The following is a 23,065-nucleotide window of genomic DNA, read 5'->3' on the forward strand; positions in this document are numbered from 1 at the left end:
GAGTAAAAGAAGCTAGCCATATGAAAAAAGAGAGACTGGCACTCAGAGTAACACTGAAAGTATGTGTCCCAGGCAAAAAACAGGCCATCCCTACCTACCTTGGCTGTGCTCAGAATACACAGGAAACTAAAGCATTGCTCCTGTCTGAGAAGCTCAAGTTCGGTGGAAAGAGGAGGGAAGAGACACCAGTATGTATGTGAGCACAATACTGCAGTTAACAGGCAACATTCACACAGCACTATGCACACACCCTGGGGAGCGACCCAGAGTCGGGGAGAAGCACCTCTGCCTCGGAGCCGTCCTGGGACGGAAATCACAGAGTCTTTCATTCTTTCCTTCACCTGCTCTGAGGGACTGGTTGCTTACCAGGTGCTGTGTCAGGAACCTTAAACGCATCTTATCATGTTCACTTATCATCATGGCAACCCTATGTATATTTTATTCCTTCATTTTATAGACAAAATTGCGGCCTAAAGCAATGACGTAACTTGCAATAAGCCCCACGGCTAACAGATGAAGACTGGAAGCCGGAACCTCTAGACGGCACACCTGGTGCTCTGCCACGTGCAGTCCACAAAATACCTGGGGGAGGACCATGTGGCCCCAAACTCACATTCCAGGACCCCACCCAAGAGGGCCTGAAAGAAAATCGGAGGGCATTGCCTGGGAGTCTTCTTTTCACAAAAATAACTCCAAGTAATCCTCAGCACGTTAAAATATGAGAACCACTGTCCCTAAAGCCAAGTGGTTCTACATGGAACTCTGGAAGTGGATCAGAGAAATAAAGGCTATAGGCAGGAAAGGGGTGCTGGATTGAGACATGGCGTCTTCGAAAAAGGAGCCTACACCCACCTGGAACAGAGAACAAAGGGCCTGAAGATGTTTTGAGAGAGGGCAACACATTAACAGGCAGGGAGACCAGACACAGCAGAGAGGCCTGAACACTGAGCTGCAGTCGGACTGGAGGACAGGTTGGGACAGAAGGAAAGGTATTGAGCATTTCCTCAGATCTGCCAATGGACTAAATCCTTTCATATAATTAATGTCCGATTTAACAGCAAAAACAAAAAACACCACAAGAACTTTAACAAGTTTCTTGCAGGTGTCAGGCCACTATCCTGGGTGTTTAATACGTAGGGCAAATCTCCACAACAACCCTGCCAAGTAGACAGTACTTGTCTCTATCATACAGCTAAGATAGGAGGAGGAACAAGTAGCAGAAGAGGCTTCAGGGTGTGAGTCTATGGGGAAACGTAATATTCACAGTCTTGCAGAAGAATGCAGGTCAATGCCTTGACTTCCTTAAGTCAGAGAAAACTTAGTTGCCTCCATGCAGTATGGAATTCCAAGAATATGAAGGAGAAATAGGAAAAAAAAAAAGGAGTTGTGCAGACTACTCTGCAAGACCACATAACTAGAGAAGGTTTAGGAACGAGCAGTTGGCTGGAGAGACGAAGAGAAAGGACCGTCTAACACACATCCTGAATGCCCACATTAGACAGAGAAAGCCGGGCTCAGGAAGGAAGCTGCCTAGGTGCCCTCTCCTTACACCCTTCATCAAAGCACACCGTGAGGGTTCTTTTCTATTTTTATGAAAGCAGCATACACTTAGAGAGAACTTTCATCTGAAAGGAAAATCTCGAAACACTACCTACCGTTCATGAGGGCATAGGTGAGAATCATCACGGAGTTGTTTAGAAAGCTATTTTCTTCATTGATGATGCGGAGAGTCCCCTTTTTATCTTCTTCTGAAGAGTCCTTTGATGTAATGCCAGCTGACAGGTAAATTATGACCATGTCTGTATCTAAACAAAAACATACAAATTGTTACATTGGATTCTGGCTACAGGCAGCAGTTCCATTTCTTTGTCAAGTCCCCTGGACTTTCCCGCCTCGAGGACCCGCCTGGCCCACTGCTCTTGCTCCTTCGCATTTGATGTTGGGCTTTCATCTCCCCGCCTCTGCTTCTCATCCCTGCTGCCCTTTGTGGACAACGAGGCCTCATTCATCTGCTGTCAGGTAAAGAAGTGTTCCTAATAAATTTACCAGATAAAAGGAGATTTCCTTTAGGCACCCATGGTTCAGGTAATTTAGCTATCCGAAATGGAAGTCTCTTCTACCTTCTGCAAATGAGGCTTCAGAACCTGATTTAATCTTTTCCTTAGTGACTCAGGGTTCTTGCCAAGAATGCACATTTTCTTTTTCTTGTTGGGGGAGGGATTAGCCTTTAAAAATGGTGGTTTTTCCAGGGGCTCTTGAGATGTGTGCCGTTATTTTCCCCATACTAAGTAGTTCCAAACCATTTTTATTTTAAAAACTCGCCAGAGTAGAAGAGCAATAAAACATAGACATAGGAGCCAGGTTGCCTGTGTTCAACTCCCGGCTCTGGTACCTATAAGCTGTGTCTGGGTGATGCAGGCAGATTTTTGAACCTCCCTACACATCCTTGTCCACAACATGGGGATGACAGAACTTCACAGGGGTGCTGGGAGAACTGATCAGTTAATTTAAGAAAAGACTGAAAACAGAGGGGTGATGGCCAATAGAGGGCAAAAGACAAAAGAAGAAACCATAACATACACCCAAACACAAAACAAAACTCGTGTAGTGGTGTCAAGTAGCATCTATGACTCAAGATTAAAACTACTCCTACTAAGGCTAGTGGGTACAGTTAATTGAGAAGTCATTTTAGCTCAGTGTGAAGAACTCCTTTCAAGTGGATTTACTCAAAAACAAAAAGGATAGATTTCCTGCATTACAGACCCAGAGACCGAGGCTGAATTATGGCTTTAATGGAGGGAAGGAAGGAAGAGAAGTTGATTTTTACATTTTCTTTCTAATCTGAGATTCTTTGATTCAATACAGATTTGTAAGACATCCTGCATATCAGTTTGCATTTTTTATTGAGAAATACATATTTATACAATATGTGAAATGCTTATTTCTTCAGGCCCTAATTGCTGTCATCATTAGAGGTTGCTGCAGAGTTGCTGTGGCAGGTGATCCCCAAGCTGGTCCCCCAGTGATCCTACCACTGGACATTAGCATCCATGGGCAGTAGTCTCCCTGGGCGTGTGGGCTGGAGTTAACGACTCACAGCAGAGGGGATGGGAGAGGTTAGGTTATAAGAAGACAGTGGCTTCTACCTCCGGTGCTCTCTCACCCTGACAGAAGTCAGATGGCATCTAGTGAGCTGTTCTGTGGAGAGGCATGGAATCAAGACCCTGAAAATCAAATCCCACCAGCACCCATTTGAGTGAACCCAGAAGCAAATCCTCTCTGGGTTGAACTTCAAGAAAACAGCAACACTGGCCAATAGTTTGACTGCAACCTCATGGGACACCTTTAACCACAGGTACCCAGCTAGGCTGTGCCCCAATTCCTGACCTACAGTTGCCAAAATAATAAATGCTTATTATTTTAAGTCACTGAGATTTGGGGTAATTGGTCAACCAGCAAAGGATAATGTATACAGTTACTCTTTTAAAAAATTATCCTCACAATGTTGAGGATACCATGCTTAAAGTTCTTGCAATTTAAAGATTTCCAAATTAGACTTGGAAAGTATCCTTTATTATGCAGCACTGAATAGATCATTTATGTTGAATCAATGCTGCAGGCAAATGAACTGATTTAATACAATTTGACTCAAAGAAGTAAATCCATTCAAAGTTGCTATCCCTTAGTTACTACTAAGATTTAGCATATAAGCATGTCTTAAAGCCCATTTTGATGCTTGAATAATTCTCTAATAAACACTAACTTCAAACTTATATCACACTATTTATCAGAAATTAGGAAGTGAATACTGATGAAAGACACACAAAATACCCATAAGCTTAGGAATATCCCTGTCTTAAACTAGGTGATATTTTTCCAATGTTGCAAATACACACCTGCAAACATCTCACTTAAAGTTTCAGACTGTTCTAATGTTATGAGAAAATCCATTGCTCTATGGCAAACGTACCGTGTGATAAATTCCTGGATGCACCGGTAACACTGACTTAAAAGAAACCCCACTGAGTTTCTTACTTAGCTTTATGATTCTAAGTACGTTGTCACTGAGACTTGGTTTCAGGGCACAGACCCGTATTTGGAAAGCTAGGAGGCCTACAGCCCACAGCTTCCTTCAGCAGCCAGGGCATTTTCTCTCTATCCCCACAGTAAGATACACATTTGATGAGCATCCTCACTGCCTCGGCCTTATCCCTGACTCCATTCCTGTGCTGTCTTCAATCAAAATTGAGTTATTTTTCTATTCTTAGACACCACACCTGCAAATTTTGGTCTGATTTACGTATTAGAATATTCTGTCTAGTCACTCAGTAGAACTTTAAACCCTGTGATTAGTAATATCAGGGCTGAGTAATTATAGAGACTTGGGGCAGAGCAACAACATAGCATGTACCTAGAAGACAATGCAATGGACTCTCCACTTGGCAAGCCGCTATCTAGGCTGTCTGCATGTCTTAGGGTCAACATCAAAAATAAAGTGACCCACCAACCAATCATGCCAATAACCAACCCAGGACAAACAACCAAAATGTATTGATGGTATCAGTTAAAGATCTATTATATGACTGAAAAAGACCCAGCACTAGATAAAAGTTTTAGATTTTTCTTATTAGTGCAAAGCTACAATATTTTATGACATGTATCTTTTGTTTATATGGCTACTAGTACGGGGTCAATATTTCACTTTCACGCAAATTAATCCTCACAACAATCCTACTGGGTAGGTCTGACTCATTAGAATAATCCCACCCCATGGACTTAAAGCAGTGCCAGGAACAGAGTAGGTGCTAAATGATTTTCTGTGGAATGACCAGGAATGATATACAGTGTAAGCTCCTAGGAGGAGCACACAGACGCCTCACTGTGTTGCAGCCAAGGCTACTCATGGGCCTTGGTCACAGTTAGGCTTGAGGTCAATTTAGGATGCTTGGGGTATCTGCTCTAGGTTAGCTGGAAGTCTTGGAGGAAACTGAATATCATAATAACCACAGCTACATTTATTTAATATTTATGATGGAATCCTGGATCTTATTATCACCCCGTTTGTGGATGAGGAAATCAGTCCTGGAGAGATCAAATAATTTACTCAAGTTCACAAGGTTAGAAAAATTTCAAAGTAGGAATTTGAAACCACATTGGTTGAAATCCAAAACCCGCATGTTTAACCACTACGCTATACTGCTTGAGAGCACCTCAAATCTCTCCTGAATAAACTGGACAATGCTAATTCCTGAAGTATTTGTTTATGCAACCCCATGGGCTTTTTTTCCCCTCTCCAATCTGTCAGGAGAAGCTTTAAGTGGAGGCCTGTGAGCTAAACCTGAGAAACATGTTACTTGGCCTAAAAAAGACTACTCTATGCATTAAAAACAAACAAAACACATAGAAGACAAATGCTTCCCATTAAAGTAGCCTTCTGCTAATGTGCCGTGTAGGAAGATTTGTAAGAAGAGTATTTAATGAGCTCTCTACTCACAGTTTTAGAGCTGGAACAAATGCTAAAATTTGAAAATCAAGGGATTTCACATAAAAATCCAGATTTCTGGCTTCTCTTGAAACAGAAGATCTGGCAGCACTGGGCAGAAATTCCTTTCCGGAAACACAGGCTAAACAGAAGAGCAGCTGCCCTCCTGGCGGAGCAGGCGCTCCCGAGCTGATGATGCCCTGCAAACAGTCTTTGTCACCCTACCCCGGGCTCACTAGACTCACCACCTGGTCACTGCCAGGCTGACATTTCTCTCCATGATTTAAACAGTGTACTCATCAAAATTGGACTTAAACTCCAAAGCTGGTTTGATGGCCAAAGAATCAAGTAGAAAGAACAATTCCACTGAGGAATGCCAGCAGGTAGACGGCACCTGGAAGATGACACCTACAGGTAAATGGCATTGACCAACTAGCCAATCATGAATCTTGAATATTTAAGAGGTCAGCCTTATCCACTAGTCTTATTGAACCGTGGGGAACTTTATGCTTGGCCATCCTGTCATATTGGTCATCAGTAGCTGGCACTTTTCGGGGCTGGTTGGGGAAATTCTAAGATGAGCCCGAAGACCAACACTCTTGCATAGTCCCCTCCCTTCCTGAGTGTGGGCATGACCAAGTAATTTGCTTCTAAGCAAAAGACTGTGGCAAAGGTGATGGAGTGATTTTGCAGATGGAATTAAGGTCTCTAATAAGTCGATCACAAGGGAGCTCAACCTCATTAAATTGAAAGGGAGGGTGGGTCTGATTGATCTACAGACCAGACCTTTAAAAATTTAAAGCCCTCCCTGACGTGAGGAGCTAGAAGAGGAGACACTCTCCTGCTGGCCTTGAAGAAGCACGCGGACATGGATTTTACAGTTGCGGGGAAATTAATGATGTCAACAACTGAGCTCGGAAGAGGACTCTAACCCTCCAGCAAGACCACAGACCTGGCTGACAGCTGGACTGCGACCTTGTGTGATCCCAAACAGAGAGCCAGCCCGCTAAGCTCTACCTGGACTCCTGACTCATGGAAACTGTGAGATGATAATACTCGGACACACAGAACTCATGCGCCATCTACCATCACTAGTCACAATAATTAGAACAGCTTCCTTCTTTCAAGGGTCCCCCATGTGCCAGGCACTGTGCTTTGCATTTATCCATGCTGCCTTCCTTTTAATGCACACACAATTAAGAGCTTACAAAGATACTCTTTAAATTTATTTCATGGAGACATTCATTTAAAGAGAAACCCTACAAATAGATTTTCAAATACAAAAGGGAAAATTATGTACAGATTTCTTTCAGCAGTTTCAAAGCATGTGTCTTATTTCAAATATCCTTTCTTTTAGTATGCATCCTAATTCCAGATTTTCTTTGATACATAAAATTAAATTAGAGTACCTTTGTACATATGGAGGGCAATGCCCATCTAAAAGACAGCTGGGTAGAAGACGGAAGGATCTCCCTCTTCCAGGACTCCTGCTGCCCCGGTTATGTGCACTGGGCATAAGCAAGCATCCACTCTAAGTCAATGAGGAGGCAAGGCTGACAACCAGCATGAAAAAGGAAGTGGGTGTTCCCCTGGGAAATACATGGGGATATGTTCTTAATAAAGGGGCAGAAAGAGGAGGCTCTGGGAGTGAAGAAATTGTACAGATTGAGTAGCTTTGATAGGAAAAGAAGAGAAAATCTAGCAAAGACCCTAGCATGAGATGACCACTATGACAACACACGAACATTTTTTCCTAAGTCAATTTAAAAAGAAATCCCCCTAGACATTGTGGTGTGATCCATTTAGAATGTATTCCTATCGCCATCCTTTATCCGTTAGTTTATAAGTCCTCTGAGAAAATGCACTTACTCGCTTGGAACTTGGTGTTATTGTTTGTGCTTCGAATCAGCTGGAACGCCTTTTGAAACCCCACTGCGTGCTGCGTGGGGCTGTCCGAGGACTTGACGCTGCTCACGAAGGTGGACATTTTCCTTTTTGTCTCACTGGTGGCGGGAGACAGGAACGTCTTGTAGCACTGGTCCAGCGAGCAGGCTCTGACAGTGTCGGCCACAGTCAGCACCGAGATCTGGGGGAAAGAAAAAGAAACTTGTCATCCTACCACGTAAAGGTGTTTTTTGTTTTTTTTTTTTAATTTCAAAAGAGCCTAAGGAATGAGAATGCCTACAGATTTCTGAGAGTTTAAAAATAAATGCCTGGAGGCACACATCTATCAAATCTGAGAAGGATTAGTTAAGGATTGGTAAGAGGGAGGGATCCTAGAGGTTGATTTTGTTCCAAGATGAAGTCAGCGGCATGGTGTTCACATACAACGTTAAAAAAAAGTATTTCATGCAGGAAAAAATCTTAGGAAGTACTAACTATCTTGATTTTCCAACTGGAGGTTGGGGGAAAGATGTGGGGGGTGTCTTTTGAACAACTACACTAGTGAGTAAAACCTTAGGAGTTGGAAAAGTCAAAATGATGAAGCAGAAAATGTCCACAGGCAATAGATTACCATTAGCTATGAACACACCTGTCTCTGAGGTGTCCTAGAGATTTGTAAACCTCCAGCAGTCTTCCCTGCTCCCTTCCCTCCCACCCACCTTCAGATAAAGTCCAGCCAGCCACCAACATCCAAGCCCTCCCTTTTGCTCCTTAGCATAACTCCCAGTGTGAAAGTCACAGCTAATTAGAAGTCTTAACAGGCTGCATAAAGGAAGTGCAAGCCTTGGCTGGGTGGGGGTGGTTTGAAAAGAGACTTGGAATCAGAGTTGGGAGCTGCTTCCTCAAATACTAGAGTGAAAACCAAGCCATTCTCTTTCCCCAATGTCATTTTAAAGATGGATTTAAAAATATACGTCATAAGACATAAGTGCTTTTACAAATGTGCTCAAGGCCGAGCCAATGCCAGGTGGGTCACTGGGATAACGGTCACCTTATCATGTTCGTCAATGGCGCTGAGGATGACCTGGGCGGCGTCCTTGGCGATCTGAAGCTGGGTGTCCGTGACGGAGGCCCCGTGGTCCAGGATCACTACTATGTGCTTTGACTGCGGCCGGACTGTAGAGACGTAGATAGGTCTGGAAGGAGCAGAAGCTCTCTGCAGTCAGTCCCGGTTTAAGTAAAAGGCCCCAACCTAACACAGCTGTGAGCATGGCAGATGTGTGGGCACACTGATGAGTATGTGTTTTTCCACCGGGCACACAAACATGGAGAGACGGGCATAGGACGGGGAACTACACAGACGTACTGGAAACAACACCCCAAGACAACAGTGTGTGTCTGCAGACTGGGGATTGGTAATGTATGTCTTCTAAAGATTCAAGCAACCAGGAGAAGGTTTTAAGAAGCAAATCTTTTGAAAGGCTAGCTTTTCCTCAAAAGTCAACCATCTCAGCTGCTCCTGACAATGCTGCCACCATTACCTAACATCCTGCTACAAGGAAATAGACTGGGGGGGGGGGCCTTCAAGCTGCAGAGAGAGCATCAGAGGGAGAAAAAGGTCCGCTTGCCAGTGCAGGGTCTTCCTTGGCAGACTGACAGAGTGGGACTCAGGCAGCCCATAATCTGGGGGCATGCTGGGCTGCTTTGAATAGCAGGTTTGGTTTCTCTCCCCTCAAGACAAAGGCTAGTGCTAAGAGGGCCCTTTCCTTTCAGCACTGAAGCCATTCACATAGGTCAGCCACCAAAAGGCCCCTTATCTAAGCATTTAAAACCGTGCCATCAAATTTGTCCAAGCCTGTGATAGCCACTCTTCTTGCCAGGTTTTTGTTTGCTAACAGTAAGAAAAGGGGGGTGGGTGGAGCTCCAAAGGAGAAATGCCCCCCATCAAAGCAGTACAGGACTGTTTGTGCGAAGAGGTTTAATGAGGTCTCTATTCACGGTTTTAAAGCTGGAACAAATTAGGGGGAGCTTAAGAAAGCAAATCAGCCTCAAGAGAATGCTCTCCTTTACTGACACCCCTTGAACACTAGATTTTTCTGTGAAATGTTAGATGCCAGCTGAGTCACAAAAGCCTGGGCACAAATTAAGAAATGCAGTCTAAGTCCCAAACACCCTCAACATGTGGCCAAGTGGACACTGCCGTTCTCAAGCCCGAAGTCCTGCATTAATACTAAAGGGCCACTAGTCGCTACCATTGAGCCAGCAGGGAAATGGGATAAAAGAATCCAGGAGAAGTGGCTACAGAAATGAAAGAGGGAACCGAAAAGAAGAAAATCTAACTATCCCAACACTGACAATCATGTGAAATATTGAACTTTTTAGGTCCTCCAAGCTACGTGAACAGATTTTTAAAAAAGGACACACCTTCCTCTTTCTAACTCAACTCACATAACTATAAGTAGAACATGTGTTCAAGGTGCCACAGCAAGTTGGTGAAAAATGCGTCAGTGGGGTATATAAATCACAACTTCTTTAGAGCTGGGATGCATGAAACCTCCCAAGTGTAGGTGAATGCTGATTTGTGACAAGGTCCAGCTTTGCTTTTGGACTATCCCTCACAGGTGATTCATTAAAAACAGCATGCCATCTAATTTCTCTTCTGAGAAGCAAATGAAAATTTGATGAAGAGAAGCTCCAGTTAATTTAGACTCCCGAAAAGGGGGCGTGTTGCACTGACTGCACAAGTTCTGGATCAAACACCTGGCACTGCAAACGGAAGACCGTGGGGATTCCCAGGGAGCATATCTTTACCCAAGGGGTTTGTTCTGTAAATTGATGAGTCTCGTCATACAAACGGTATCTCCATCACTGCCCTTCTGGCTAAGTCGTAAAACCTCAAGTCATTTCCGTGTTAACAATGGATCTTCAATCCAATGTTTTCTAACAACCTTCACCCTTCTCGTAGCTAAGATTTAAGTGCACATTTCAAAAGGCTGGCCAAGTGTATCACAGAAAGGCAAGCTGGGCATCACACACTCTACTCTGAGACAGGCTATCAAGTCTTCGAGGGCTGTACTTTAGGAGAAGGTACAGTATCACCATTTCTGTCTCACCAAAGATGTCAGAAGCTCAGAACAGTTTGGGTGCTTGGATCAATTCAATTTCTTTTAGTAAACATCTTGTTTGACTTGGCTTGTTTGGTAGTTCTAGAAAAGCTCTAGACTCTATCATTTGCTCTTCCCTAACACTTCCGCATTTGACCTGTGTTCACAGGTGAAATCACTGCAGAACAAGCACAAGTCTCTAAAACCACAGCACAGCAGCAGAGCCATGTATGTAAATGAAGAACCTATATTTCATACAGATCAGTCTTACGCAATTAAAACTTTAGCAAGTAAGTGAACATACCTACTGCGATGCTCATAGCTGCCCTTACACCGGAACTTGTGTGCTGGGAAAACAGTGAAAATTCCTTCTTCGGAACTGAAATACTGCCACTTAATTCCAGGGTTGGATTTCAGGTTGTCTGCAAGAACTGGAGGAGGGGGTAGCATGAAATATAACTGTCAAGTCCACAGGTGCATGCTGGCACCACTCCGCAGGCATCTGTTTTGCATAAACTGCTTGTAGTATGAAGAGATCCCACTAGATATAAGGCTGTAAATTTTCTACTAAACATTTTCTTTGTGTCCCTTAAAAAATTATCCCATCTTAGAAAATGTAGAATGTTTCAAGTCAAGCGAAGCAATTACTCTCAATATTGAATGGTGACACTATATGTCCTGGATTATTTTTTCCAACATGAATGGCCCATTTGCATGAATCCCTCCCCTTGCTGGACTGGTCCCTGGCGGGCCAGCATATACTTACTGGCTTGTGGTATGTTCTCCAACTGTGGAAAACAGTGATGTTAATAGGCCTCGTCTCCAGAGGGACTAGATGTATGACCTTGGCCATGCTCACTCCATAATGAGGGAAACAGCACTGACAGTACTTGAAAGGCCAGACCCATAACCATTCAATAATAGCTTATGGAACGATTCTAATGTGCCAGCACGTGGAGAGAGGCTTCCTTTCTGTTATCTCATTTAACCCACACAGCAATGTTAGGATCATCATGCCCTACTCTTTCTTTCTTTTTCAAGTATTTTTTATCAATTATGCTATTACCGTTTTCCCAATTTCCCCTCCTTTATTCCCCCCCAACCCTCCAGCATCTTCCCGCCTTAGTTCATGTCCATGGGTCGTAAGAGTTGAGAAAATCTGCATGGAGAGCTTAAGGCTTCCTCAACAAATAGTTGAGTTGGAATTCGAGCCTGGGTCTCCAGGTTCCTGTCTTCTTTACCTCACACAGCGTTGCCTCCTTTCCTGTGTATACTGCACCCCTGTCACTGACCTGCAGCTGGAGTGACAGCCACCTTACTGTGTGCAATACTGTCCCCAAACCTCTATGAAGTCTTTCTTACCTTCTCTCCCTGGAATCGGAGCTGTCTCCCTTCTCTGACACAATTTATTCTGTTCCACACCAAACTCAGTGATGTGTTACACACTTACTATGTGTGGGGTACAGATTCACATGTTGCAAAATATACCAAGATGACCAAAAAACAAACCCTATTGTATTACCCAATATACTGGAAGAACTGTATACAGGGAAATAGAATAGAAGGCAATTCAACAGAGGAGGAGTCTAAGCAAAGTCAAAAAGAAAGAAAAGTGTGAGATGCCTTTGAGAAAAAACACATATAGAGCTCTGAATACCACATGGCTATCCTCTGGTCTGGCTCAGCAGTCGGCAAACTTCTGTAAAGGGCTAGTTTATCAATGATTCTGGCTTTGCCCATCACGTGGTCTCAGTTGCAATTATTCAGCTCTGCCACTATACTGTGTAAGCAGCCACGTACAGCCATAAATGAATGTGGACGTGTGCCAGTAAGAGCTTATTTACAAACATCAGTGGCAAGCTGGACTTGTTGAAGCATGTTCGGTGCCTCACACCTTCAGCAATTACCCTGCCCCCCACACACCAAGGAGTTGCAGCACATTTCGCCCTCATGAAAATCCTAGTAGTAACAAAATTATCATCCCCAAGGTACAGATATGAAGCCATGACCAGAGAGGTTTCTGACCTGCTTGAGGTTTCAGTGGACAAGAAAGAAGTCAACCCAGTGTGTGTCCACAACGCCTGTCCCCTCTCCGCTCTGCCAGGCGACGACCATCAAGGTCATCACCTGGACTCAGGCGACCACCATCAAGGTCATCACCTGGACTCAGGCGACCACGGTCTCTCCTGAGAGGGAAGGCAGATGTGAGTGTGTGTTCACATGGAAGAGGTTTTCCCTCTGCCTCTTCTCCTGGGGGTCCGGAGCCTTAACCTCGATCTCATATTAGCGCTGTTCTCCAGGCGGCCCTGCCAACCCAGCAATAAAAAGGCAAACATTGCCTTTGGAAGTAAAGGAAAGCTCAATGACCTCATTTAAAAATAACATCTGTAACAATAAACAGGCTACAATGAGACTATTAAAAGGGGAGCCATTGAGAGCAAGAATGTTTTAAAAATAAATCACAATTCATACAGTGCATGATACATTTGGTCTCACCACACACAAAAACTGCCACTCTGGTTCCCTATAATCACTGCAGCACGAGAGCTTAAGTATCAGGCTAGGTTCTGCAAATCCTCCCGCTGAGAACTTCTTTGGCATCTGATTGAATTTCATCCATTATTTGGTACTAGCAGAAGATGATGGATATGATGGTAATAAGGACCCCAGAGCCCAGAAGCAATCTTTCATCGTGGCATGCACCCCAGGTGGGCCCCTCACTGACCTAGATGTGAAGGTGAATGAGAGCCCTATTATCCACACAGGCAACCCAGAGGGGGCTTCTCCATTCACATGAGTCAGTTAGGTGTTCTGGCCAATGGAAAACTTGGCCTGGGGTCCTGCGTACTCCCTTTCTTCAGGAACGCTGGACACTATCCAGGAAAAAGCTGGGCAGATGCCCAGCCCGTCAGCCCATGATGCACAGCGTTAGCCCCTCAGCTCTCAATGGGCAGGTCCCGTATCTGTCAAAACTGCTCTGCACACCTACCTCAGACAGACACACGCGCAGGAGGCAATGAATGGTTTTTTCCTTGCTGGAGTTTATTCCCAAGACAGAAGTTATTGCACGCTCTGAATTCCTCCAGTATTTTACCTTTTCCCACCTTCTAGTTAGTATTATTGTTGTTCTGGGTAACTTTTCACTTCATCCCTAGATACTACGATCCTCCAGGGCAGGGTCTCTGCCTGAGTTGTCTCTGTACCCCTGAGGCAAAGCCCCCAGTTCTTTCCCCATCAAGTCTCTGTACCCCTGAAGCAAAGCCCCCAGTTCTGGCACACACTCCATGAGAGCAGCAGTGTTGACGGCTGCAGCATGCAGGCTGTGGACGGACAGTCTGCACAGTACTATTTCTCAACCGTTTTTCTAATACTGTTGTCTGATAAATCCTACAATCTTACTTGCCTCTAATGCTGAGTCCAATAAACAATAAATACCATGACTAATGCAATACAGAGCAATGATCATTCTAAATGTTTTGAAGGGAAAAAAAACTCCCTTCTCCCAACAGCACCACTACAACAGGTACAGACCAGACAGGTAAATGGAGGGATAAAAAGCCCGATCGTCTAAAGATATCCTAGGGCTAAACGTGTCAAAATGTGTCAACAGTATATTTTAAGCATGTAAGTTTACTGGATGTCAATGACAACCTCAGTAAAGCTGATGTGATAATAAAATTGTGAAAATTTATTGGGCAGTTTTATGTATGGTGTACTGCTTTTTAAAATGACTCTATGAGTTTATTATACCCATTTTACAGACGCAGAGCTTGCTCAGAGCCACCGGGGAAGAGTGATGATTTGATCTAGGCACATCTGTCCAAAGCCCTGCTGTTCCCAGAATACCGCGCTGCTTCCACATGTCACTGAATACACGCTGAAATGAGTTAGCAATCATCAGATAGAAAGCACACTGAGTATCTCTTGAGAGGCAGGATAAATATATTTGAACATGCTGGTGTTCCTCAATCAAAATAATCAGTTGCATTACTCTGTAAATAGACAATGTAAACAAATTAAGGAGACACGATGAAAAGGAATGATTCCACAATGTCACAAATAAGATGTAAGGCTAAAGTAGCATTTAATCTTGGGAGAAAAAACAAACTGCTGAATTGCTAAAAGTGGCACGCACCAGCTGGGAGTCCGACGTCATGGGGTTTGCCATTGACCCCACAAGCTGGTGTAACTAGAAAATGGCACAGACACAAGCTACAGCTTAGAGGGCAGAATCAACAGTAATTACAGCGCCCGTGACTCTGAGTGACAGCTAACAGACAACACATTTGGGATAATAGAAGGGGTTTTTGTTGAACTGAGACTATATAGCTGAGACCTCTTAATTACTTTCTAGGTTTCTTTTTTTTCCCCCGTTCCATTGGAGCAAGCATAAGTAAGCCATTTGGACATAAGCCCAATGCTATTTTGCACTTTCTACTTAATTCAGGTTGGTACTTAGGAACTAGAAGGAAGACCTGATTAATCAGAATGGGCTGGGAATAAGAAGCCATGTGCTGAAGTCTCATCTCTAACACTGATAAGCCCTCTGACCTTAAATTTACTTTTTATATGGCATGTAAATCAAAATGAAAATCAAATTCCACCATAGATATGCTTAAAACCCTTCAAGGGTTTCCCACTCTACCACCCCCAGTACTAAACCCAAACTCTGGGAGGCTCTATACGATCTAGCCCCTTCCTATTCCCTAACCTCACCTTTGTCTTCTTCAACTCACTATATGGTATACATTAAGAGCCTTTTCTTTCAGTTTTGCAAACGTGCCAAGCTGTTTGCACAAGATGATCCTTTGGTCTGGAGTAACTGTGGTCACATTCTCAGAGAGACTTTCCCTCAATTATCATCCTCTCTCAGAGCACCCAGTGCTTTCCTTCACAGTAAATGTGGGCAATGTTTGTTGTGTTTACCTTTGAAACAATGTGATATATGGCTCATGCAGAGGAGCTGTAAGCCTCATGAAGGCAGGAGCCCGGTCAGGTTTGTTCATCCCATTACTAGTCTCCTGGCACACGCCTGGTTTGCAGGAGGCAGTCAGCCAGTGTGTGCTGAGTGACCAAGTAAATGATGATCTTGCTCTTCACCTACATCCCCTCAACTTCCTCATCTGTACAGTAATGCATTTGGACAATGTGTTCCCCAAAACCCTCTTTAGCAACCAAAAGAGAACAGTGTTAAGACAGCAAAGAATGAAGACGAATAGGAGGGAAGTACACAGATTTACAACCAGAAAGAGTACACTTACAACTGGGTAGGTTTGGTCCAGTTTATGCAGAAAAACACAAAAAGGAAAAAAGAGCATCTTTACTCCCTACTGACTTGGGAGCTATAGGTCAGCACCACGAGATGCTAACACTGATCCAAGACTAAACAACACGTCCAAACAGGGCCAAGAAGCACTTAGGTGAGGATGATGGAGAAACTCGATACTGGAGTTTAAAGAATGAAGAACTACCTGTGACGGCACCTCGTTCTTTGAAGGCCAGCTTGACCCCTCCATCCCCCTCTGCACAGCCTTCAACAAACTATTTGTCTTTCTTACAGTTTCTATGTTAAATCTAAGCAAAGACAAATAACTTTGCAAAACACATTGGCTTATTTTTCTTCAACTACAACACACAGACTGCTATCACAAAATTACCTAAAAATGTGCCTTTCCCCTTTTCAGGCATTTATTTATTTTTTACAACTCCTACTTACTGAGTCTCAAAATCTGCCTGCATACACAGTAATTCTAAATTATAGGCCCCAGATTCCATGGCCCCTAAGTATTCACCTTCCAAGTTCACCATCTACATCTGACCTATTCTAAAGCCATTAACCTCATCAGTAAAAACAAAACCAACAACGTTCCCAAAGTCTTGCCCACCCTCTTCAGTGCTTAAATCGCCAGGCTGATGAGAAAGAGATGGATGACAAACTAACTGAGTGAAGCTGTGCCGACACTTCTGTTTTCCTCACTACTGTCCACCAGGGGCAGGAACAACAACAAAAAATGCTCTGTAATAGGCGTGTTGCCTCCCACCTCAAGGAACTCTGGACTTTCTGATGCCCAGTCCAACACCACCAAGCAAAACACCCAGAGCTATCTACCTCCCACAGCTTACCAAATACAAAATATAAAAGCTGTCCTAAATACACAAAGTTGCAGACATATAAAAACACACCTACTTCCCTAACAGACCCCAAATTACATAGTACCTTTCAGTAATATTCTGTGCAATAGCCATCATTTTGGAGGGGAATGAAATAAAATAACATTCTGATGGTTCCTCACAAAAGTTCTGGCACTATACCCTATCATAGCCTTCCAATCCCTGCTCCTTGCTCACATCCTGAGGATCACTTTACCGTGTATTCAGGAGAGACTCTATTTCATGGACCCCCAGGTAATGTTTACACTGCTCCAGAAGTGCTAAACATATTGAGCATTTAACCATGTCCCAAGCACATTACTAAGGTTTTCAGATATATTAGCTCAGATCATTTTCACAACAGTCCTATGCAGTTTTATCTACTATTCAGGCAGCTAACAAGAGCCAGAATGTGGAGGTTCACTGAAGAGATATTACTGTTCCTGTGATAATAGTTAAAGGCATTCTGACTCAGAAAGGGAAGAGTGACTTGAGTTCTGAGCTGAATGAATCCAGAGCATGTAGCCCAGTGATTCATCCATCACACTGCTTATATTAGCTGAAACCCACTGCCAAAGTAATACTAATGACCGCTGACCCACCTATCCCACTGTATTTATCTTAGTGGAATACTAAGTAGAGGACATCCTTAAATCTCTGGTTCTGTTCCAAGCCTGTCATGTCTCTTCTAGGCTAATTCTATAATGCAAAATAACCAGTCCTGTCCCTGATTCAGTTGAGAGACCCTGGTCAGGGGCTCAGAGTCCAGATAACTTCCTGGGGCCAGCAGTATAGGATCTACTGTTCTACCCTCTTCCTTTCTAGTAGGCTGCTCCCAAAGGACCCAAAGATGCAGGTGATCTTCCAACATTCATGGACGGAGTAAGAGAATAACAGGGAGGAGTTTTCAAGCCTGGCTGAGCATCTCAACTGGCTTTGAAACCTGCAGATTCCCAGGCTTTGCCCAGCCAATATCCTGGTTCACTTGGTTTGAGCTGGGGACCAAAAAGTGGTTATTTTTGACAAAGCACTCAGGTGACTCTGATGATCACTGAGATTTGGAACAACTGCACCAAGACACTAAACTTCATTGTCCCATTTTCTTAGTTTCACTTCTTTCTATACAGTCTGTCTTCAGTATATATATAGTCCCAAGTGTTCCTAACTTAAAAACTATCAGTGGCAGTAATAACAATAAAAGCCTTCCCCTGTCTGACCTCTACATCTTCAGCAACCTTTCTCCTTTTCTCAGCCAAGCCAACTTAAGTGTGGTGCACACCAATTCTCCACTTCTTGCTATCCCACTCCTCACCTGGCCACAACCTCCCCCCGGCCCCGCCCACTCCTGGATGACCTTTAATAGTCCGCCGCATTTTCTCCTTCCAGGCTGACGACACTTCCATCCATTCTCCACAGAACTCTCTTGTCTCCCCTGCTTAAAGTCTGTTGGTTGGTTGACATTAACCTAAAAACAAGTCAAAACAGAAACCAACCCCCAAACAAAACTCTTTTGACTGATATACAAATGGCCCATTAAATTCAGGTTTAGCACTGTCTTCATTTTCTGTTACTTATGCCCTCTTACACAGAGATCTGTGTGGTCTGCACTTTCTGCAGATTCTGAAATGGGAGAGGTGTTTGCCACCAGCATATCACCAGGATGATCCCTGCTGTCCTGTAAGACACAGCTCAGCCTCACAAGCCTCGAAGCCCTGGGTCGAGTGCCAGGGCTTAACTTACCACGATGGCACTTAGCACTGCATGGTAACTGCACTTGTTGATTTTTCTCCTCCTCTTCCTCACTGCCCCAACACACACACACACTCTCACATCACTTGGTTGTGAACTGTCTGAGGGTTGGAACTTGGTCTTCATTACCTTGGTGTCTGCCCTATCACACAGTTGTCACCTGAGAGAAGTCAGTTATGAGGGAGTGCAAGGAAGGAGTTAGGGTTCATTCTGGGTCTCAAGCTTCAGTGAAAAATAAAACAGAGCTGCTATGAAGTGACACATAAAACATGAGCTGAGGCGGAGATTTGGGTAGGAAGAGAGAAGACCGTAAGTTTGGCTTTAGACATAAGGGTTTGAAGTGTCAGGAGGCAGTGGTGGAGATGTACCTCTTTATCTTAAGCAGCCTGTTGGAGGGAGGCCACTGAGCTAGGAGTCAAGACACTATGTTTAGTCATGTCAAACTAACTGTTGTTTAACTTTAGACAGATTGGTTACCTTCTCTGGGCCTGTTTCTCATCTACAAGACAGAGTGGATACTCTTTGGTATCCAAGGTAAGGAAAAGACAAAAGGTTAATGAGGTACTAAGAAGTGATGGATTGATTTTCGTGTGCACATTGTATGTTTGGACTCAGTGTAGTTAGCTTCATGTGACTAATTTATCCACCTGCACAGTCTGGGCCACTCTACATACCTGAGACATTCACATGTGCCGACACGCTGCTAAGTGAAGGAGACCCATGCTACCTCACAGCAAATCACAACCACATTTCTTTCTTCACTAAGGTACTTCAAAAGTCTTGGTTATTCCATTACAAAAATGAGGTAACACAATTACAGAAAAAAATTCCTAGTTTCATTCATTCATTCACTTACTCACCAAGCATTTACTGCGTACCTACCTGCTATGGGCAAGGCATTGGATTAAGCAGTAAGCACACAAAAGCAAATTAAGTGGAGCAGAGGGTCAAATATATGTCAAATATAAGACACTAAAATTCTACAATAAGAATGAGTCATCCAGTAAAGTAATAAACTCAGCTGGGCCACCACAACTCGGATGGGCCAGCACAGCAGCGGCTCTCCTGGTGGCCCCCGAGGACTCTGCGGAGACTGTATCTCAGCCCGTTTCTCCCACTGCTCAGTCCCGCTTCTTTCCCTCTCCCCACAGGCTGCCGGTCCCCAGCTCCGAGTCTGCCTCCTGGTAAACCCAACAAGCTACAACAGACAAGGAATTCTTACCTACGGGAGTCAGAGAAAAATGGGAAAGAAGTTGGGCCCCAAGGAATGAGCAATATTTTATAAGTTGGAGAAGGCAGGTACTGATTCCATCACAGAATAAACCAATAATATGAATGAAAATATGAAAGAATGACGGAGACTGGTGATTTGAAGAAATGAGAGTGAGTCCCTGAGGGCAGAGCTCAGGACAATAAAGAAAGAGAAAGAGGAGCAGACAGATGAAGTTGAATGAAGTTGAAAGGCCTCCACCTTTATTGCCAAGGGAAAGGGGAGCCACCAGAGGTTTTTGAAAAGTGGATTTACAGAGCAGGCGTTTTCAAAATACCTACAGTATGTGGGATATATTGAAAAAAAAAACACCAAACAAACAGAAGAGAAGCAGGGTAACCTTTGGGGGCATCTCTACATTAATTATTTTTCTAGAAAGGCAATGAAGATCTAAGTTTGTGGCATTTGCAACAGAGAAGACAAAGGAGACTCAGGACACATCTGGGAACAACAAGCTCTGAGCCAAGTTTCCCCTTGCAATGAAGAGAGGACGATGAGACTTTCGGCACAATCAGTGTGACAAGCAAGAAAAGGAACACAGGTAAGTGCCTAGTGATGTACCTTTTACACAGTAACACCTGACACATATTCACCCACTCACACTTTCATTTGCTCACTAAAACCTGGAGCAGCATTGGGGGGAAAAGGTGAGGAGAAGTTCCCAGTGTAAGCAGGACAGGAAGTAAATTTAGAGGAAAGTTTATGTTTTTGATAGTTTTATTTCTGAGAGATGTGTGCCCTGAAGTTGGTTACCTATTAACTAAGCTCAGAAAGAGGGCCTGGACGAAGATAACAATCTGGAATTCAGCAGCACGTGGTGGGAGCTAAGGTGCTGGCTAAGTTGAGAAGGTTCAGGGAGATACCACGTAGTGAGGTAAGGAGAGACATCTACCCTTTGGAACCGAACAACGGAAAAGGAGGTCAAGGAGAAAAGGAAAAGGACTGAGCAGAGAAGAGGATAAATGGAAACCAAAGGATGGCAGTGAGAAGTTCACCCACCAACTGCCACGCAGCGGTCCAGTAAAAGTGTGGAAGGGTCATTTGAAATCTCCCAAGGGAGCAATGATGTAGTGAACAGTTGGAACTTTCTAGATGTTGAAGTAGAGCAGATTCATTAACTCAATACTATTATTTAGTCACTACTACAATGTTATAAAAGTATATTTATTTATGTATGTGCAAAAGAAATGTTCAGATACATTTGCCAAAGTAAAAAACAACAGGCTGTATCCATTGTGATTGTGTATGTGATGACAGAGTACAGATGAGGATGTATGTGGCCAAAACCTTGTGCAATCATTGTAACAGGGCTGTGAGAACTGTAAGATTAGACTGTGGAGTAGTTTGTAGTGCAGGAACACAGGCTGAAGGGGAGTCAAGGTGAAGAAAAGGACCCTCTGTGTTCTTAATTTTGTATATGTGTGTGTATATCACACACACCTACAGAAACTGAATCACACAACCTTGAGACATCTGGACTGCTAAGCGACTGAACAGTTTTTAGATATTACATAAATAATTACCACATCTTCTATGGCATTAATGCAGTCATGGAGCTGGGGTAAGTAGGCATAACAACAAACTAGAAATTCCTAGTTTGATTGATTTTTATTCTCGTTTTTAGGTAGAAGGTAGCTTTTCACTGCATTAGTGTTAGCATAGTTAACAGAATTTTCACAGCATTTTAGATAAAAGAGAAGAACCTATGGCACACAGCAAGTCTTTGCCATTCACAGAAGGAAGTGATGAAGCCACTAAAATAAGCAGCGCAGCCTCCAGCGCCCACCTGTACCTCCTGCACATTTACTGTTGTAACGTGACTTACACATGCCCCTGACACCCCATGAATCCCATTTCTCAATGAAGACTGCAATGCTACCAAGATCGAAGTTTGCAACTTCAAATGCTCTTTAAATCAAACACCATAAAGAAAGTCCAGACACTTTTTCTTTTGGTGAGAAAGACGAACTCCCAGTTCCACTCTCACCTCAATTGCGTAACTCAAGAGAGCAAGAGGCAACTTTCCTTGGACTCTTCAAATAAACTCTCTTTAGGGATCAGGTTACGCACAAGAAAATAGCTCAGCAGGAATTTTGAAGGAAAAAAAAAAGAAAGAGTGAGCAACTCGGGATAAAAGCAAGAAAGAACCTGAACAAAACATTACCAGCACCATAATATAACACATGCACTGTCAAACATTAGTTATTTGAATGGAATCAGGGACAAGGAGTCAATTTAGAAAGTAGAGATCTGGCAGCAGTGGTTTTAAGAAAAAGAATACACATGTGTGTTGGATGGATGGACACATGACCTAGTTTTGGATAAACGAACTTAAGAAATCATTTACAATTTATGTGAGTCTGTTTCCAGCTAGCCTTAAAGGCAACCTGAAACTGTTATCAATTAGGGACTCATTGATGGATTATACACAGTCTGAAAGAGCCTAAGGCTGGACATCTTACAGATGTAAATATCAGACATGCGATAGCCAGTGAAGTACATTAATTTTGCTCTGAAAAGGGGGCATGAGCTAGAGAGGAGGAGAGAAGGAGCTCTGAGGTCACCTTTCACCCTCTACCACTCCACTCCTATTACAAATGATTGCTCAAGAATGTGGACTTTGGGATGCAGCCACTGCCTGGTGGAATGTCACAAACTTGACATGTAAGCAAGTCAGTTCTCAAATACCTGAATATTGCCAAAAGCTGCTTGTAAATCTAGCTACGTCAACCGTGCTGAGAACAGCTCTTGTTAGGTAGTATGTTCTACTTGAGACGTGCTCTTAGAAACAGCAAAATTCAACATCTGATCTTTAACTATATACCTCCACCCTCACCACACTCTTCCTTATCAAATCCAAGGGAGAATGTTTACCACATTGAAGATGCTTAACATATATTTGTTGAATGAATTTTTATTGTACTTTTTCATTCTAGTTAGTAAGTGGGAGACCATTACCTGGCAGAATAAATGGCTTTTGCATTCACTAAGAAAAAGGCACAATAATATGACTATTAATGATGGAGATAGATATCAACAATGTGCTCCTTATTATACACAAACATAAAATAAGGCAGTGAGGATATAGCCATATCTGCAGTAGGTTCCAGATATTCTAAGATGTGGCCCATTAAGGTGAGTGACCATGGCAGGGGAGCATCGCTCTGGCTCCCAAGCGAGCGTGCCCCAGCCTCCGTCTGCCCCAGCCCACCCTTCTTACTGCCCCCGTCACATAGCCAGAAGGGTGACGGCAAGTCATCTAGAACCTCAACACTGAACAAGATATAGTACCAGAGACTTGTTAGTAAAGGTATTGTCTACCAGAAAAAGGTGAAAATACATTGGAAAGTAGTCTATAATTTCTTCTTGCTTATCCCGCCCCCCCTCCCCGGTTACAAAGAAATGCATGCTTAGTTTAAAATTAAG

At 43.5% G+C, this 23,065-nt stretch overlaps 1 protein-coding gene across 3 annotated transcripts in view; it reads right to left on the reverse strand.

Moving 5' to 3' along the window:
* CACHD1 (cache domain containing 1) overlaps positions 1 to 23,065 on the reverse strand; it is a 207,095-nt gene that overhangs the window by 44,082 nt on the left and 139,948 nt on the right. For all 3 annotated transcript variants that reach the window (XM_045835536.1, XM_045835535.1, XM_045835534.1), the window contains exons 5-8: positions 10,775 to 10,901; positions 8,418 to 8,562; positions 7,352 to 7,568; positions 1,656 to 1,805 (exon numbers count right to left, since the gene is read on the reverse strand). In XM_045835536.1, coding sequence (XP_045691492.1) covers positions 1,656 to 1,805; positions 7,352 to 7,568; positions 8,418 to 8,562; positions 10,775 to 10,901 — 639 coding nt within the window. The remainder of the gene's footprint in view (positions 1 to 1,655; positions 1,806 to 7,351; positions 7,569 to 8,417; positions 8,563 to 10,774; positions 10,902 to 23,065) is intronic.

This window comes from Phyllostomus hastatus, unplaced genomic scaffold (assembly GCF_019186645.2).
Source record: "Phyllostomus hastatus isolate PE091 unplaced genomic scaffold, TTU_PhHast_1.1 phas_contig_209, whole genome shotgun sequence".
In the NCBI taxonomy this organism is placed as follows: Eukaryota; Metazoa; Chordata; class Mammalia; order Chiroptera; family Phyllostomidae; genus Phyllostomus; species Phyllostomus hastatus.